At 43.8% G+C, this 20,354-nt stretch overlaps 1 protein-coding gene across 2 annotated transcripts in view; it reads left to right on the forward strand.

Moving 5' to 3' along the window:
• Uch-L5 (ubiquitin carboxy-terminal hydrolase L5) overlaps nucleotides 1-19,983 on the forward strand; it is a 54,147-nt gene extending 34,164 nt beyond the window's left edge. Inside the window, exons 7-11 of one of the 2 annotated variants that reach the window (XM_065432836.2) lie at nucleotides 12,477-12,543; nucleotides 13,976-14,075; nucleotides 16,793-16,885; nucleotides 17,035-17,144; nucleotides 19,911-19,983. In XM_065432836.2, the coding sequence (XP_065288908.1) occupies nucleotides 12,477-12,543; nucleotides 13,976-14,075; nucleotides 16,793-16,885; nucleotides 17,035-17,144; nucleotides 19,911-19,929 (389 nt within the window). In that variant the 3' untranslated portion in view covers nucleotides 19,930-19,983. The remainder of the gene's footprint in view (nucleotides 1-12,476; nucleotides 12,544-13,975; nucleotides 14,076-16,792; nucleotides 16,886-17,034; nucleotides 17,145-19,910) is intronic. The other variant, XM_065432835.2, reaches the window with a different exon arrangement.
• The last annotated feature ends 371 nt before the right edge of the window (nucleotides 19,984-20,354 follow it).

The raw sequence follows: 20,354 nt of genomic DNA on the forward strand, positions 1-20,354 counted from the left end.
CTGATGAAAGTAATGGTATATAAAATGTGTTTCATACATCTTGAAACACTTATTATTGGAACTGTGCTGTAATTTCGAATAACGTGCAGAATGTTTTAACAAAATGAGTGAGAAGGTAGATGGCTGGGTGTTATTACTCTGTGTCAGTACGTTATATGTAGCGGGTTCACTTCTTTCATTGTTTTTACAATGTCGTGCACCAGGCATAATTGTCAAGTGGCTGGATAAGTGCTTTTTAAGCTTTTCAAAACACGAAATAGTACATGTTCTCATATTTTGTGTTCCTGTAGTGAGTTTTCGCATGGAGTCGAAATTTTGTAAACTTGACAAAACTCGCTAAACAATTGAAAATTCTTAATATTTGCTGCAGCTGTACACTTTCTAAGATTCTGAGGATGCAAGAGATGTGGTGAAAGCAACTTGTCAATCATTGGGATAAAGTGGTGTCTGAAAGGGTTAAGACGTATGGAAGCATACTTGTTCCTCGTTCTCACAAGCATCTTCAATAGTCCCAGTCTAGTACCTCTTCTAGCACTCGGAAAGTAGCATGAACATTGCCCATGCACAAATCAGGTGCTAGATGTGCAGTTACTAACTGCCGACCTATATCTATCCTCTTCAGTGCGTCAGGTGTTTAAATCGATATGGGATTCCTCGCTTTCTGTTAGTGCTAAGAGCATTTTAATAAATGAACAGCATGACTTTGTGTGCCGACAACTTAAAACTATTTCAGACTGTCAACAGTGTTCACCACTGCATCGACTTCCAAAAAGACATTTTTTCACTCTCAAACTGCTGCAGAAACAATGAGTACTTTTAAATGCTTCCAACACTATGGCATTAAGTTATATGCACAAAACGCTCCATGTGAAATTTTGATACACCCTACGTGATGCTCCACTCCTTAGGGTCGATGAAATGAAAGATCTTGGTGTGTACTTCGACAAAATGCTAAGCTTCTCTTCACATAGATAATTACACAAGATGCCCTTCACGCTCTTGGAATTGCGTGCCGTATATTGCATGATTTCCACTCACTTGTTGTGTTTCTGAAATTCTGCTGTGTGCCTCCAACTACTAGAGTATGCCTTTGTAGGAGGGGGTTGCAATGAGCAAATCTAATTCTGACCTCATTGAACGCATCCAGAATAAATTGATGTCTAACTTCAAGCACCACTTTTGCCATTCTGGCAACCACAGTTGAGCCTTCTCAAATATACTTCAACTCGCACCTCTAGATTCAAGTCTTAATTAATCACTCCTTTTGTTCCTGTATAAGGTGGTCCATGACATTACACATTCCTTAAAGCTTGTTAAGTGCACCAGTACAAAGGCTCTCTAGCTGTTCCTGGGCACTACAATGAAAATTTGAATAATTTATTATTATTGTAGTATAAAATTGTGGACTACGGTGGCTGTGGAGCCGCTATAGATATCTTTCCACCGTAGTCCTCCATAAAGAAAGCAACAAAATCCCAATAAAGAAAGGCGTCAGACAGGGAGATACGATCTCTCCAATGCTATTCACAGCGTGTTTACAGGAGGTATTCAGAGACCTGGATTGGGAAGAATTGGGGATAAAAGTTAATGGAGAGTACCTTAGTAACTTGCGATTCGCTGATGATATTGCCTTGCTTAGTAACTCAGGGGACCAATTGCAATGCATGCTCACTGACCTGGAGAGGCAAAGCAGAAGAGTGGGTTTAAAAATTAATCTGCAGAAAACTAAAGTAATGTTTAATAGTCTCGGAAGAGAACAGCAATTTACAATAGGCAGCGAGGCACTGAAAGTAGTAAGGGAATACATCTACTTAGGGCAGGTAGTGACGGCAGATCCGGATCATGAGACAGAAATAATCAGAAGAATAAGAATGGGCTGGGGTGCGTTTGGCAGGCATTCTCAGATCATGAACAGCAGGTTGCCATTATCCCTCAAGAGGAAAGTGTATAATAGCTGCGTCTTACCAGTACTCACCTACGGGGCAGAAACCTGGAGGCTTACGAAAAGGGTTCTACTCAAATTGAGGACGACGCAACGAGCTGTGGGAAGAAGAATGATAGGTGTAACGTTAAGGGATAAGAAAAGGGCAGAGTGGGTGAGGGAACAAACGCGAGTTAATGACATCTTAGTTGAAATCAAGAAAAAGAAATGGGCATGGGCAGGACATGTAATGAGGAGGGAAGATAACCGATGGTCATTAAGGGTTACGGACTGGATTCCAAGGGAAGGGAAGCGTAGCAGGGGACGGCAGAAAGTTAGGTGGGCGGATGAGATTAAGAAGTTTGCAGGGACAGCATGGCCACAATTAGTACATGACCGGGGTTGTTGGAGAAGTATGGGAGAGGCCTTTGCCCTGCAGTGGGTGTAACCAGGCTGATGATGATGATGATAAAATTGTGCTTTTTAAGTATGTACTAGTATACTATTTTAGTGCAGTAGCTTTTGTGCAATTAAAAAAAAGGGCATGAATTAAGAAGAGAGAGAGAAAATTATAAATGAAAGGTAGGGAGGTTAACCAGGACTGAGCCCGGTTGGCTACCCTACACTGGGGAAAGGGAAAGGGGGACAGAAAGATTAAAAGAAGAGAAAGTCCACTGGGGATATCAGTCGGTCACTCAGTCCAGATCACAGACGTTGACTCAAACCGGTATCTTTCAAATATCGCAGCAGCGCTTTTGTGGCCTTTTGTAGCTGCGATATGCGAGGCCATGGTCCCAAGATCTTGTTCAAGGTGAACGGCTTTCCATCTAGCTGATTGAGAGCTCTGCAGAGGTCTTGCCTTTCATCTTCAAAAGATGGGCAGTAGCACATTAGGTGTTATATGGTTTCCTCGACACCGCAGGCATTGCACTCGGCGCTATCAGCCATTCCAATCAAAAATGCATATGCACTGGTGAATGCGACGCCCAAACGTAAGCGGCACAGCACTGTTCCCTCATTTCATGGAAGACCTGGTAACAGCCGCAGTTGCGTAGAGGGATCGAGGGAATGCAATCGATGTTGAGGGAATTCAGGTGTGTGCCACTTTTCCAATGTCAAAAGAGTGCGCTAGCTTGCCTAAGTGTTGGGCTGCGTCGGTCCGCGATAAAGGTATAGAAACAAGGGTTGCTCCTTCGTGGGCTTTCCTAGCAGCTTCGTCAGCGAGGTCGTTGCCGGAGATACCGCAATGACCAGGCAGCCACTGAAACACGACGTCGTCTCCTTTCATGATCATGTGATGGTACATTTTTCGTATCTCCGACACGAGTTGTTCACATGACCCGTGACGAAGAGATGACAGAAGACATTGCAAGGCCACCTTTGAATCGCGGAATATTGCCCACCGATTAGCCCGTTGGTTATTAATATAATCAACGGCACCTCGGTGGGCAACAAGCTCCGAACCGGTCGATGTTGTCAAGTGAGAAATCTTGTATTGGATGCTTAGTGATCGTGATGGTATAACCACTGCGCTGGTGGAGCTGGTCTGAGTGGAAGAACCATCCATATATATGTGGACTCGATCAAAGTAGAAAGTGTGCGAACAATCCAGAGCTGCTTGCTTCAAGGCCAAGGTAGGCAGGACGGTCTTCTTTCTTATCCCTGGAACCGTAAGACGCACTTGAGGTTGTTTTAAACACCACAAAGCTGAGGTTGAACGTGCTGAGGGTGTGAAGCCCGATGGTAAGGAGGCACGATGGATGCTGACCTTGTTGGAAAAGGACGCCTGTGGTCGTCGTTCTGGCATGAATTAGGAAAGTGCAATAATATGCTATGTGCCTGATCATATGCATTGTGCTATTAATTTCTTCTGAGTTTTAATAATGGCTGGCTACTGTATGCAGTGTTGTGCAATAAAATAATATGCCACAGCAATTATTGCGTGCCTCGCAGAACAAATTGAATATATCTTTCTCAGTCAAAACATCATAGCAGGCTGAAAACAATAAACTGCAATTTTTCTTTTTGTGGTGACGAAGTGTATAAATTGTGAAAATAACCTGTTTATATATTTCTTATACTATGCAAATGAGCTGCTCCCATACATTCGAATAACTGCTTCAATAGTACGACTTGGCAAAGGGCAACAAAACACTCCTATTAAAACCCTCTAATTCTCAAGCTTGTATTATCTGACGGTATGTCATTTCATTAATGTAAAGAAAGGCAAACTTGATATGTAGAAACCAGTTACAATAGAACATGGCCCTTACACTGTGAAAATGTTTTGTAGCAAAACACTCAATGTGAAGGCCTCCGGATGCGGTGTTGATGCATCAAAACAACCTAGAATAATAGAGGTGCTCCATGGGCTAGATTTGGCAGAGTCAAGAATTGGGGGGGAGACAAGATACGAATTACATACATTTTAGCTATTCTAGTTTTTTTTTTTGTGTGAGTGCTACAGGTGTTTCAATTCTGTTTTGCTGATTTTCTCAGAACCCACTTTTTCACGTTTCTCTCGTGCACCAACAAGCATAATTATATTGACACGGATGCTTTATCTGTATCCGGTTACCGTATTTCACCGGCTAAAAAATGTTAAACGTATCGCTCGGTGCAGGATGCGCCTGAACGTATCAGAAGTTTCGCGAATGTTATCGATGGTTCTGTCTGTTGTCGACGAACCTTGCTAATCTGATTGCATACGCGACACGAATTGTGTTGTAGTTTCTGGAAGGCGCGCGGGCACCAGCGAATAGGCTGTAACTTTCGACGACTGCCGTATGCAAACCGACGCGCTTGACCCGCAGATGAGATTTTCTACGATTGCCGACATTGCTTGCCACTATCGTTGCGATTGAGCCGGCACTATTTATTTACTGTCACTACTACGTGGCAATATTTCCAACGCAGATTTTTTTTCAGTTATACATTGCACGCCTAATTCTTACATAGTTGGCTGTGCAATAAGCTACCAAAAAATGAAATGGTGCAACAGTTCTTGATATATGGCATCGTCGTGCAGGTGTTTGCAAAGCGATCTTGCAGACAGACGACGCGCGAGCGCTGATGTCGATAGTTTGTACACTCTTGTTACTTCAAAAATAAAAAAAACTGTTGCGGCATGTGTATATTCATTATTCAAAGGTGTTTTTTATATCTAAAAGCACCTACAGATCACTAACTTATTGTTTCAAGCTTAGTTTACAGCAGGCTGTTTTAGGCTGGACTTTGACGGATGAAGACGGAATAGTCCAGCAAGAGTGCGCCGCAGCCAAGGAGCAAGCTTCGGCGCACGTCGGAGCTTGTCTCCAGTGGTTGCGCGCCTTTTCCCTCCAGCCGCAGCAAAGCGATGCGTTTGCTTGCCAGCGCGCGCCGAAGCTTTCGGCGCGTACCAGTGATTGGGGCATTAGTGTCAACAACCACTTTGTGCCTCTTCTACGGAAAATGTTTCTGAAATGCAACGACGCAAAGCGTTATGGATGTGGACGCAACTCTGAAGAATGCAGAGGTGGCCAACCTGAAATTTATTTCACAGGCATCGCTCTCGAGTCTTCGTTTCTTTATTCAGAGTTTCCCTCGGCTGTTGCCCCGAGATTCCAATGAATCTGCTAAAGACGCTTTAGATGCTCTCGAAGCTGAGTTTGCCACACTACAGGCGTTGTTAGATATGGAGCTGTTTCCTGCGCCTGCTTCGAGTTCCCCAGGACCACATCGAATCGCAGCACATTCCAGAGGAGCGCACGAGCCAACAAGTTCACGTGCCAACAAGGTCGTACGCTGCCGGGATTAGAAGGGGTCCTCGAACAATAGAGCCCAATCGTCCCCCTTCACCTTTGAAGAAGACATTTGCTACCGCTGCGGGGCCGTAGCACCGGGAGCAGGTGGGCCTTCGGACAATGGAGCACGAGCGCCCCCACTTCTCCTCCTTTGAAGAAGCGCATTACAAGTCTGCGAGGCAAGACCGCAGAGAGCCGCCGGGTGTGACAACGCGATACGGGCGCCAACCATTGGCTGAAAATGGCGTCATCTGAGCGGACTCTCCCATTGGTCGAACATGACGCGACTTCCAGTCCTCGAAGGGTTTAAAAGAAGCATTCCAGAGAGACCAGAGCATTCCCTGATTCCCTGATTCACCTCTCTCGAACTTCTTGCCGCGGGCCGCAGCGTCCAAGTTGCTGCCGGCCCGTAATGACTGTACGACTGTTAAATGACTCTCACCTCCCTATGTATAATGTAAAATAAATCCTCCCAAGTTTTGGTTTTCATCCCGGAGTCCGTCCTCCAACCCCTACAGCGTACAGTCTTCAAGTGGACATTCTGAGTGAAGAAAGGTGGGATTTGCAGTGGTCTATAGTTGGAAAAACGATAAACACTGATGGAAAACATGTTTCACCGAGTTGCTAAGGTGATGCTCGATTTACTCGTGATACCGCATGGCAAGGCAGAGTGCTAGAGAATTTTCAATATGGCGCGAAAAACTAGTACTGAATTCTGCTCGTCAATGTGCGACACAACGGTCCAACACCTGCTGCTAGTGAAGGGCCATCAGTCTGGACCAAATTTTGAACAAAGCCACTCAGACACTCGGACAAATTTTTGAAGTGAGCAAAGTCTGCTACTGCGAGGTCCCTGCAAAAAGACTCATCGAACACCGCCTGAAAGTTTGAACGAACCCCCCCCCCCCCCTTTTGGTGCGAATAAAAAGTCTCCAGATTATTTTTTATAATGCCAGGTTGTCACGTATGGTACTTGTTCTGAGCAGACCTACACAGAGAAGTTTCCGAAGCAGGCAAAGTCTGCAACAGCAAAATCACTCTAAAAATAAATTGTGCCCCAGTGGAGTTTTTGCTCTTTACACTCCAAGACACGGATTTCACTTGCGGTTGTGAAAACATGAGTACGGGCACATTTGGAAGGCCTTCCAGTTGACGGCCTTCGAAATGCCACAACTCTATCTAATCAAAGGAGTTGTCGCGCTGCTACACGGCACTTTCGAAAGGCCATTGAGTGGTTCAGGTGTTTCTTGGAAAATTGTGTGGTGCTGCAGATCTTTACTTTCATTTTCATGTCACGAAAAGTTAAGCAACATTAAAACCACTTAAAAGCACTATAATTTCTTTTATGTTTGTTTATACATTTAAAGAAATGTGCATACATTGCCATACATATATGTTTAGTTTTTAAGTTGTTGAGTAGCGAAACTGCAGCAACGTTTGCGTCGCTGTTGTCAAGAGGATGTGCAGTTCGCGCATATCAAGTGGCAAAAATACTTTATTGAGTAATTAATAACACTCATATATAGTATTTTTAGAGCATTTTGGTTTGATTTGTTCTTTCTATCCGATAGTACAAGCACACTGTGAACGAGAGGGCATGTTTGCACATTTTCCGTTGCTCAAAGGCCATCGAGATTTCGATAGAGTTGTAAGGTGCTCCTTATGACTCGATGGACTATTGACTCGGCGGCCTTCGAAACCGCGCGTGTAGCAGCTCAAACTTGACCTTTGAGTCAACTAACTATCGGTTGGAAGGCCTTCCAAACGCCCGTGTGACACGGCTATAAGCTTGTCGCAAAAGGTAAATCCTTCTAAAAAAAAAGTGCTGCCTCCCCCCCGCTGCGATAGTTTTACGAATTTCCAGATCTTCAGGTTGGCAGGTATGCTGTAAGGGCTTACTAGTCTATATTTTACTGTTTGCAACCAAATGACAATGTCCCATCATGTTGAGGAAAATTTCTATTAAATGCATCTGGATATCATTACAGTCGCCTACTGATTTTCCGGACTCCAAAAATTCGGACATGCTCGATTATTCAGTCTGTTTCGCGGCACCGCCATTCTCCCCACAGACCATAATGTATAACAGCTGCCGAAAGTTCGAACACCTTGCAACCTCTCGTCTGATTTTTCGCACACTCCTTCAGCCAACTTGATCGAGAGCACCATGCACCGACTCTGACCGGTGCATAGTTCGACTTGCTGGACGCCATTTTTGTTTTGGACGGAGCCTCATACTGCTCCATGAATTGGTGCTACTGCAAATCCCCGCTCATCATCATTGTTTCGGCCTGGTTCGATAGAGTGGCTCTACAGCAGTTCCAGTTTCAGCTTAGTAAGCCATGTCAAGACAATCCAGCAGCTGATTTGTTTTTTCGCGCACGACGTCGCGAGTAGGCCACGTTTTTCGTTTGTGCGACTGGCGTCGGCATGGTGGTGTTTGCTTTGTGTGCTGTGTTGAGGTTCCGGTGATCCAACGTGGCATACGGAAACATCGCGTCAAGTGTCTAATGGCGCCGACAGTGCCCGCACTGTCTACGCTGGGGAATGCCAGGAAGCAGGTGCTGGGAGGCCTAGGATTTGGCGCCTTCCGATGTGCTCCCTACTGACATGGAAAATGTTCTGCCGAGACCTGCGCAGTGGTTGCATTGCAATTCCGGACATAGTCTCATTTTACAGTTTCACAGATGCTGACACTGCTGTACTGACATGTGCAGAACTCGACGATGGCGAGATCATTCGTCAGGTTTCTGCTGCACCGCCGGACCATGACTCCGACTCGGAAAATGACGCACCATGTGCTACGCTGCCGTCATATGCGGGGCGTGTACAAGCAGTGACTGTGCTTTCAGCCGCCTATAGTGACTGTACAACCCTCTCCGAGATTCAGGTTTATCTGATTGTGCGTAAATGGAACAGCGTGCAATGGCGCATTCACGATTTCTTCAAGCCTACTGCCGAGCCCGAATAAGTGCATGGAAACAAAGGATTTAATTTTTTTTTTTCTTAATTTGCTTTTTCGGACACCTGTTCAGACATTTCCGCAGTCCCCTTGAGGTCCAAATAAGGTCGGCGGCTATATTCTGTATTTGATGTAAAGTACAGTTAAACCTCGATTTAACGAATTCGGTAAACTCGGCAATTTGCTTCGTTATACCGAAATTTCGTTATATCGAAATTTGACCTTTTATGCAAATAAGTACAGTCACCGATCTGTTTTTCTCACACAGAAAGGTGCCGCAGAATTTTCCAAATTATCGGGCAGTCGAAAAAAGCAAATTTGAATGAGATAACAATCCACTTTGATAAATTGGGGAGTCGTCGACGATATCTTCTCGGGGTACGAACTAAGCGGAGCCAGTCGTACTTTCACGTGCATTCCGCCCCCATGGCTGATATTGTCGCCCACACTGGGACGACGCTATCAGGAAAAGCACCGGTGGAAGGGAGCGAATGGTTCCTCTGCTCTCGCTTCGACAGGTCACCGAAACTTGAGATTACACAATACTGGTAAGACAGCTGCAGCGGATTACCTCTAAAGCAGGGTGCGAGGCTGCGTATGCACCTAGCGGCACTTACAGCCACGCCCAAGACGCATGCAAACTACCCCCACCCACCCCCCACTCCCCACTCTTCCTGCCACCTCGCGTGCACTTGATCATGTTAATGCGAGCTCACTCCCCTTTCCCCCTCTTTCCCTTTGCTCATGCGGGAAGGTGGCAGTCGTGAAGCCATTGTCTTCTCTCCCCCTCGCACACTTTCACACGCACCTAATGCACAGTGCGTGGGGCGTGATAGGATCTTATTGCACTTGGACTTTACACCGAACATGATGCGGCTCCACTTCTGCTGTCCAGCAGCACGCGATTTGAAAGGTGTGTTTGCAAACAGCCGCTTGTAATTTAATCATTTGACCATCTGCGTCCACCGAAGTTTTGATCTGAAGTTTCCATTTATTGTCTCGGCATTCCTTTACGACTGCAGTGAAATTTCATTATATTAAAATGGCATACAAACACGCTTCGTTATATTGAGCTTCTTAATACACGGTGTTCTACAAACAAGAGATGATGAAAAGTTCAATACTTTGTTATATCGAGGTTTGACTGTACAGTTGCAGACCGATTTTTCGGACTTCAAGGGTACAGGAAAAATTTCGGGAAAAAGGAACAGTCTGTAAAAATGGTGAATAGGAAAAATGATCCTTATTTTTGCGGATCAACTTTGAAATAGTCACTGATTGTGCCTTGCCTCATTTTGTGCTTGCATGCGTCGACATCCGCTTGTATTTGCGCGAGGGTCGTCCTCTCATCGTACACATTTGACAGCAACATCAGCGTACTAGCAATGTCTGATGTCGTTGGTTGAGGACAGCTGAAGGACTCATTATAGGATCCGGAATAATTTTCTTGAAGTGCAAGCACATGTCACGATCTCGTCGTCAATAGATTCTGTGCACATTTCAAGGTGGTCTTCAACAGTGGCGAATGCGTAGACTGTAGAAGCTTCCGGAATGACCATTTACTGTTTTGTAGGTCGGCAATCAGGTTATAGCCACCTTCTGTTGCTATGTCGCATTCGATTGCAGCTCCACTGTCAGCACCGCCATCTGTCAGTGAACTTGAAGTTCTCGATGTTCATCTTGATGGCAAGATTTTCGGCCTTCTGTTTAAGCGTGTCGCCGGAAACTAGAAAATTCTTTGTCAGCACCCCTTTAAGCCACAGTTTAAAGGGCCCCTCACCAGGACTGGCCATTTTGAACGGACAAGCGCAGAGCTTACAATGCACACCAATGATCGCGTTTGCTATGAATTACATCGCTACACGCCACGGAAAGGTCTGAAATTTCAATCCGAACGCCGTTTTCCCTTCTCTTTGCGGCCGCTGCGCTGCAAGCCGGACGGTGACGTACTCGTGTCCCTGCACCTACATACTCGGATCTGCAGTGTCACTCGTGCTGACACGTGACTTCGAGAATTATTCAAGGCACCATCTGTTATTTACGTGATCTATTGCTTCAATTGACGAATTGAAGTTTAGATAAATAATAAAACACACAAACGGAATGTCTGCATGTTTTTTATTTTACTTCGCACCGAAGCAAGAGAGATGTACTTCCGCTTCGTCTGCTTGTTCCCACGGTCGTGCAGTCACGTGCGCAGGTACCGAAACTATGCCATTTTCTACCATGTTCCAGCGCGTAATCATGCTCTGTTATCCGCTTCTTCTGCCTCAGTATTCTTGTAGCGCTGAATTATGCCGCTAGTCATGTGTCCTTGTGCGCAGTGTGCAAAAATCGTGCACAGCCCCGAAAAGAAAAAAAAATAGAACAAAAAAAGCGTGGAGAAAAAAAAAGAAGGCGGGGCCCGTGGCGTATGCATCATGCAATCCTCAAGATTCAGTATGGGAGAATGCAGGGAAGGAATTTCCCTTGCGGAGGCTAGACGAGGGTGAGTGGAGAGAGTGTCTTGCTATGCAGTGAAGCTTGCCTCCTGAAATCATGGGTTCGTGACACAGAAATATTTCTGTCTCGGCTATGAATGAGCCGATTTGAAAAGTTTTTGCAACAGAACGCTCCCTAGAGAACACGTAACACCTTTTAGTGTTTAACCAAAATTTGCTATGGGGCCTGGTGAGGGGCCCATTAAATTCATCATCCAGCTGCAGATGATCACCCTTGCGGTCGGGTTTTTTTTTTTTTTTTTTTATCCTTCAAGTGCGAATTCTCGAAGGCAGACAGTATCTTTCTCTTCTTTCAAACATAATCTGAAACTGCTTGCTTGGACAGCTGGAACTGCTTCGCGACGTCAGCTTGCGTCTGTCCTTTCTCCACGAGTTCAATGATCGCAGCTTTATTTTGCAGAGTCTAAGTGTCGTAGTTGCTGTATTTCTTCATTGCGATGTTCGACGGAGAGCGGCGAGGCGGGGCCATAGCGTCGAGAACACACAGTAAAAATTCATTTCTGAAAGGCGAGAATATCCCGTGAGACAAGCACGCTGCACACAAGCAGCAACGGTGACCGTTCACTATGGATGGATGGATGGATAAGGCTGAACCCTTGAAATCGGGTGGTGGCTCAAGCCACCTAGCCACGACACCAATCCAATCCAAGCCACCAGCGGTTCCAAGGAAAAGCGCTCAAGAGCAGGCATGGCCTCCGAGACGTGGGGATTGCGTGCGCATCTCAATCTTGAAGGCTATAGAGCGGGCCACTCAAAGCCAAACCAGCATAAAATCCACCATGGCGGCTTTCATTACCAGGTAGCGTGGCTCTGAACGAGCAATTTAGTACGGAAAATCAAACTTCGGCACCCAAATTCATCCAAAAATCGGTACTGAAAATGCATTAGCTCTATGGGAACCCTGACGGTGCATTTATGAAGTCCGGAATATTCAACAAGTCTGATTTTTCTGAGTCCAAAAAATCCGTCGTCTACTGTATTTGATTTGCATCAAAGAAATTTGATATTCGCACACCTCTGCGTACAATTCTTCCGATTATTATTACCTCATATGTACTGATGATGCTGTGCTAAGAATACAACAAGAATTAGAGCTTGGTAAGCAGGAAAATGCTTTTAATTAATTCCAATTTTGCTTCTGGCTTCTTGGCATACTTCACTATGCTTCCCAACTCTTGTGGCCACCCACTTGCATGATAATTTCACAACCTTGCTTGAGCAATAGTTGAACAGTATGGCAGTGGTCCCTTAAGTCGCCTGTAATGTATTCTGTTAACAGTTGACGCATATAATTTTGCTTTCTACTTTAGGTCCAATTCCTCAAGGCACAGACTGGCTTGACACTGTCAGGCCAGTCATTGAAAGCAGGATAAAACAGTAAGTGTGGTAAATTTTTGTGGCAATCTTTATTGGTGTTTTTGTAGAATAAATGTCTGGTAGACAGCTTTTGCAGTGCTTTTGTGACTGCCAGAATTTTCATTGCAAAATAATGTGCAAACAACATGACTCTTGAAAATTGATTTATTCTCCTGCACTAATGTGCACCTGATCAGATTTGCTAGGCCATCCTGAGAAAAATCGCGAATCTGGCACCAAAATGAATGTATTGAAATTTGGGCACACCTTCTGCCACCTATTCTACCCAAAACTAATTTCCAATTGCCTTTCCATCTTGTATAGGTAGTCCCTAATAATGGGGCCACTTCCCTGGCAAAATAAGGTATCTTATGGCTTTTCTTTGAGACCAGGAACAAAAATTGTGGGCGAACTTAGGGTAGCAGGGATAGCTAATATGTAGTGTTTCATGGCGCAAGGGCCAATGATTGCTAAAAGTACCAACCAGCACGGTAACTTGAGGACTACTTCTCTCAGAAACGCTGCCAAAGCTGCTGAACCATGTCTAAGTGTTGCTCCATGCTGTAAAAGTCTCAGGCGAAATAAGTTCCAGGCTTGTGCACTGGAGTCGTACCTTAAAAGACCAAATACCCAGGAAGAATTTCGTGAAATGTCTTGCCTCTTTCTTAAATGATTGAGCTACGCAGTTTTTTTGTATTGCCATTTTCATCACTGCAAAGCATTTATACATTGTATATACACTTCAGCACTTTCAATGAGAAGGACCCACACAAGCATGACACCCTCAATTTCTTGCTGCACCATTTTGTGGTCGGCATCTTTTTAGCACCTACCTGTGGCTTGAGTTATGATTGTGGTAATGCTCCAAAACAGCTCACTACAGTACATGTGAGTGTTGCTGGATAGTGACAGCCAAGTCTAGTCGTTCCTGTCTGTCACCTCTGTAAGGATAGGTAATTGGAATTTAGGTTGAGTTGCATGGTAGACGAGACATGGCATAACTTTTTTTTTTCCACAACATCTCTGCATATCTACATCAGTTCAATGAAGTTTTGGTGCAGGCTAGCACATTCTCACCTTCATTCATTCTTACCTTACTTAGCTAGGCGAAAATCATGGGGCTGGGGCCAACCTATCGTCATCCTAAAATGTATAATACAGTGAAATTCAGCTTCATAGGCTTTTAGCCTTAGTGTTCCTAGCAGTCTGACGAGACTAATCAGCTGTGTGGCACTTTTATGCACAAAAATTGCTGTAATATTTGTTTTTGAAGACATATCGCACCTAAAATGAAATATTATGACTTTTGTCAATGACATGTCATGAAATACCCTGCTTCTCATCTATGGTAAAATGTACTCATACATACAAGACTATCTTACCACACTGTTACTTGGGATGGGCTGTGTTGTAACATTGTACAGTACAAACCTAATCCCTATGTCTCTTCTAGGTACAACGAAGGCGAAATTCACTTCAACCTCATGGCACTTATCACGGACCGGAAGCTTCTGTACCAAAAGCAGTTGGACAGCATGAATGCCCAGTTGTCTGTGAGTCTCTTTAAGAGAAGATGAGTCTTTGAAACCAAGGAATTGCAAAAAAAATTAATAATCTTAAAATCTGGTTTTGGAACGTGCAGCTGCTCTATCATAAATCTGGGAACTCTTAAACTTGCAGAATCAGTGTTCTTGTCACAATATCAATTTATACTATGCCTACTATTTTGTACTATGCCTACTATGTGAGCTGAACCTGAGCAGTATATGCTACAACAGCAATTTCTTCTTAACATGTGGCTGTTGTACTGCATTTTGTAGTACAGACATCCTGCTTTCATTTCGAAGAGCAGCTTTTCTCTTTCAAATTAGTGCCATTATGGGACCCATTTGCCCTTTGGCTACTTAAAACAACGCAGGACAGAAGAAAGGTCTAAGTGAATTTCCCGGGTAAACATGACTTGAGAACATAATCTGATTGGTGGAACAAGTAGTGTCTGCATCTCACTGCCCCCAACGGTGCCCTCCCCCCACACCTCGAAATAATAGAAACCAGTAGGACTTATCATAGAAAGGTGTTTCTCGCATGAGCTGAAATGCACACAAAAGGCTGAGTTCATCCTACTGAAATTTTAGAGTTGGACTCTTTGCTCACTGGGCCATAGGAAATTGATCTATTTGATCAACAGCTTTTTGGCACATTGTTAAACATTGGTGGCAAAACTCTTTCACAAGCATTGCCATGCACCATATGAAATGAAGATTGCACTTTAACTTTTGCTGACATTTGGCAATTTCTGGCATATCAGGCAGTCTTTAAAATAATGAATAATAAAACTTTGACAGGTGGTTTCATCAACACTGGCCTCCAATGCTCCTCGCACTTCTTAAATCAAGCAACGCAAAATGTCTTCCTTTCTCAACTTGGCCACATAATTTTGAAATGACAGCGCAGCGAAGACTTTGAAACTTTTGTCAGGATGTCTAATTTTCCGCTTCAAGTTCTGCACTGCTTTAACAATAGTTTAAGCATCAGCACATGCTCATGAGTGCACATTGTTTTGATTATGTTCGGCAACTTCATTTTCTCTTCTAGGAGGTTGCTTTTATCCATTAGCATTTCTACAGCGCATATACAACTTCTGAGAAATCTTTGTCATCGTGTGGAGCTTTCAATCACACAAGAGCACGCAGTCATTATCAGGCTGATCTACTGCAGAGGCTTTACTAGCAGTCTAATCTCTTTACTTTTTTAGCATCATCTGTGCAAATTCTCTCGGTAATTTCTATACAGTATTGTTAAAATACTGTACAAAGCATGCGAAGGCTCCAGCGCCAATTCAAGGTGCAAAACTACGCCAACTTGCTTTCAGACCAAAACTGATAAAGCCCAATAATTGAGTATGAGAAGGTTTGTGGATGTCCCCTAATTTGACAAACATTGCTTAATGGCACGTATTGCAATTTACAAATTGTAGACAGTGAACTTGCAAGGCATATTCACTTGAACGAATTTTGAGCTTCTCTCTTCCGGCACTAGTTTCACGTTCTGAGGGAGGGAGAGTTGTGAGGAAAGAGTGGCGGCATAAGCAGACCGAGAGCTCCAAGCAAGTGAGGCGAAGCTTTCTTGGAGGTCGCGATTACGGTGGCAAGGGGGGAAGGAAGGCACGGGTGGCACAGGAGTTTGTGGGGCGCGGTGCATGAGGGATGGTGTGGTGGAAAAGTCGTGTAGCGTGGCAGTAACAAAATAATTTCTTTACATTGGTGTCCTGCAGCGAACATCAAGCATTGTATGAAATCAGACGTTTGCAGGAATCAGATGTCACGCTCGTGAAACGTTGGTAAGCAGAGCAGTTCTCATTATCATGAGAGCAGAACAAAGAGGCCATTAACCCTTTAACTTGAGTGCACTTGTGTGACACAGCGTGTAATGCAAGCCATATGAATATAAAAGGTTTCTGCTGAAGAATAAATTAGCATGTGCATGTGTGATTTTTTTTTTCATTTCTTTTGTGGTCTTTCAGTGGTACATGGCAAGCTGTTGCATCAGCTTGGTCTTATTCAGAGGTAACTGCCACCAGGGGCCACTGTTGGCCATGGGGGTGGCAACCGTGACAAGAAAGTAATTTTGGCGCCCCTTTTGTGTTGTTTTACTGCATCACAAACTGCTCATGCACATCAGTCTGCTCGGTACAGTGGTTCCAAACCTCACCATTGGCATTTCACTGAAAGCTGTGTGCACGTCAGCCATTCTTTCTTTCACTCCGTGTTTTTCTGTATTTGGCAAGGGATAAGGGTGGTCATCCAGTGTTCTGCTGCTTTGGTTAGAAGCAGCGTTCTCTGACATCTCACCTTCTCTCCCCTATTACATTGTCAAGTGCTCAGATTTTGCCACTATCATGATGTGCCCTATGAGTGCTTGATGAGGCTGACTGATATGTTATAACATGATCACTACTACACCATCTCAAGGGTTGGCATTGAAGCTAATTTGCGACTTTATTGTCTTCAGCAGCCACATTTTCTGCGTGCAGAAAATGTGGCTGCTGCACGCAGAAAATTCACAGTGATTGTAGACAAGTGATGCATAAGGTACCTATAACATAATCCTGGCAGACTGAAATAAACATGCCTTTAGCTGTCAAGGGGTCTGTTGGCAGCAATAATGTTTAAGGAATGCTGGTATATACTACTGGTAAAGGGTCGTTGAGCAGGGTAGGATATGTGAATAACAACCAGGTCTTTACGAATACACACCTTGTTTCTTCTAGTCTGGTGGGATGGAAACTGACGATGTCCAGTCTGAAATAAGCAAGCTCCACATGCTCATCCAAGAAGAAGAGAACAAGTGTAAGCGATACAAGGTATGAGGGTGTTGGAATGTCACACACGGCAGTTGTTCCTTAAGTTGCAGAGTGGAAACCTTGTTCTGTGCATGTTGTACTATATATTTCATTGTTGCTATTTAGAAGACAGCTGGCCATAGGGCACTTAGTCTCATGCACTTGTCCAGGTGGAGAACATCAGACGGAAGCACAACTATTTGCCACTCATCATGGAGATTCTGAAAATCCTGTCAGAAGAGAAGAAGCTTGTGCCTCTAGTAGAAAAGGTTGGTGAATGGTAGGCCTCTGCAAAATCTAGCTGTGATCAGGTTCACTTCCTTGTCATGCTTGTTTTTGTTTGCTTAGAGTATGCTGTTCAAAATTAACTTATGGCTGAGGAGGGGGCTTTGCTAACGTGGTCGACTTCCGTTAATTCGACCCTGACAGGACCAACGAGATTGACCAAATTATCTGGCAGGTTGAATTAAGCAAGATTAGGCAGAAAAAATATTATACCATGCCAATTCATATGCCAGAGTCCAACACCCCTCCGAACCACATGTGCACCCAATCTCTATGTGTCCAACATAACTAACATAGAAATGACAGTGAAGCTCCTAAACGAAGTAGAAATCTAACGGCCAACCAATTTTTTAGCATAAAAAAAATGGGGGCAAAGGTGTAATATGAGTTGCACAATAGCAGCCAGTCCTCCAAGTCATCTTCACCGCATTGTTTTTTTAAGTCAGCTTCACCGCAGAACATTTGTGATATGAGATGAAGGTTAAAACACGTTGGCGGGCTAGTTAGTTAAAATCCATGGTAGAGTGTATAAGCGCGACTGAACAAGGACGTAGAAACAAACAGATACACAGACACAGCGCTTCACAAGCGCTGTGTCCGTGTATTTGTGTCTGCGTATACACAGACACAAGCACTGTGTCTGTGTATCTGTTTCTTTCTACGACCTGGTTCAGTCGCGCTTATATACTCTACCATAGATGAGATAAAGCATACAAATGCCTCGGAAGGCGGTTTTGGTTTTGTATCCGAATACATCATGCAGGCAATTTTCGGCCCAATTTTCCTGAAAAAAAAAACTGTGTTAGAATTAAGTAAATACTGCAATCAGACATTGTCAGCTGCGGTTATTGCTTTGAAATCTTTTTAGGGCAGGGCAAAATTAGGTGTTTTCAACTGGAGATGTGTGTTCAACGCATTCACTGTCCCCTAAGCTCTGCAGAGACAAATGCTGCTCCTTAAAGGGTCGCTATTGGGGTCACCATAAGGGTCAGGTGCGTGCGTGCTTGCTGGTCAAGTTCAAATTATCCATCGAAGGCCAACTTTAAGATAGAAATAATGGAAGTTTGGGCTCATAGATAAATGCATGGGCACCGGCCGGGACCTTTGGTCAGGATCAAATTAACCTAAAACTGAATTAACTGGAGTTGAACTAACACAAGTCTACATTAGTGTGTGCATGTATCACTAGGTTTTCTTCAGCTTTCAAATTTGTGCATTCAGCTTCCAAGCCTTTAGTCTCCATATTATGACTTTGGGAGGCAAATAAGTCGAGCAGAAAGATTTTTTCTGTGGGCAAATGAGTCAGTTGTTTCACAGGTGATTTAATGTGTGGATTCAGGAATGGAGTAAGCATTTGATGCAAGCTGGTGCTGTAGTGTTGGCCGAAAAAAATATTGTATTTTGCATTTTCAATCTTTTAAGCTAAACTGTTCAGAAAGTCGACGCTGCACCCTTCGAGACTACTAGCCTTGGGCAGTCACCTCTTGGAACACTTCCATGTTAACTGCCATGTTATTCGCACTGCATAGTTTACCCATTGTTTACTGAACTTGTATTACCTAATAATGAACTGCAAGGAGACTGCACACATCAGTCAGTGTGTCGCGAAGTGTATGTGTGCAGGGAAGAGGAAAAGTTTAATGACAACTGGGGAGCTTAGCCTGGCACCTGGCCTGGCATGCTACTCCAAGTGTAATAGATGATGAGAGATGAAAGGGAGAAAAAAACAAAAAAAAACATGGGATGCACTATAACACAAACTTGGCAATATAGGCAACAGTGACACCATTAAATGAAAACAGTGTATAGTGGAGCTGTGACAAGGGCTATCAACAAAATGTTACCTATTATCCCCCTGACAGCAAAAGCGGGCACCCTGTAGGAATATATTGAAAAACGGTCAACAGATTGCCTTTAAATGGAGGTAGTGAATTTTTCTTTTAATAAACACAGTATGATATCTCTTTGTTCACTAATTTATGTAGTGTATTTATTTCATATCTTGCATACATCATATATTGCATAATTGTGCATCATTAGCCTGTTCACATTGAAACAGCGGAAATGACTTGCAAGCCACACACAGCAACACAACTATTTAGTATGTAATGCTGTAGGTTCTGTCAGATCATCTCTTTACTTTTATATTTCAAGGAACCTCTGCAAATTTTTTGCTGTTGATAAATTAGAAAACACATCAGTTCCAGCAGTGTTGGTTCTCAACCCAAATGAAATGCACTTGGTCAACTTGCATTAGTTCATTATCAGTTTGTTTGACTTTTTCATGAATTGCAGTGTGCTCAAAGCTGCTTGTGGAACTGGAACTCCGTAGGTGGGATGTCTAAAAGAGCAGTGGTGGTAGTGAAGAGATTCTGGCACTGCAGCCAACCATGACTGTAATGCGGTTTACCTCACACACAGGTTCTTCACACATGCAAACAGTGCCAACAAGGCTTTGCAACATATATTGGCTTCTTAATGTTGTTCATGAAGTGCCAGATAGTGTGCATAAAGACCATCATTGCAAGAGAGTTTCAGTTAGTTAATTATAAACTGACACAATTTTAAGAATGCCATTCCATGATCAGCAAATAATCCCACATCAGTATCATGATTGACTTGAAGTATCACTGGAGTCGCCTTTTAGAAACAAGTTTAATTTTCTTCCTTCATATCTTGGACATAGTATTGTGCATGTTTTTCCTGTTGCTGTACGATTTTTACACACCTTTCTCCCCCCCCCCCTCCCTTTTTTTTTCAGGCAAGGGAAAAAGCCTTAGAGAAGAAAAAACAGGGTGAAAAAATGAAGTAAATGATACTGCTTTAGGTCTGAATGCAAAGTGTCGTTTCTCTCTCTCTCTCTCTCTCTACATGAAGCACCCACTTGTCCCTTTAATATCCATTCATTTTTCATCCTTTCCACCCTTCATCACTGGCTTGACCCCCGCCGCTCTGCCTTTGCTCCGAGATCGGCCACTCGGCGCAGCACATAATAAGAGGAATTGAAAATCGTACGGTTCCTTACAATATACAAAGCCAAAAAGCAATTGTGTACGAGAGATCTGTTTGTATCTCGAAATGTCATTTCATTTTTACTCTTAGGAAAAAATTGTGACCTGGTTTCTTCCTTGCAGTCAAAACAAAGAGAGTGTGTGTGCTTGTGTGCACTTCATAACAGACTCGCACAATGCCCACACCCATCATT

Source organism: Dermacentor albipictus, chromosome 1 (genome assembly GCF_038994185.2).
Source record: "Dermacentor albipictus isolate Rhodes 1998 colony chromosome 1, USDA_Dalb.pri_finalv2, whole genome shotgun sequence".
NCBI classification, from domain to species: Eukaryota; Metazoa; Arthropoda; class Arachnida; order Ixodida; family Ixodidae; genus Dermacentor; species Dermacentor albipictus.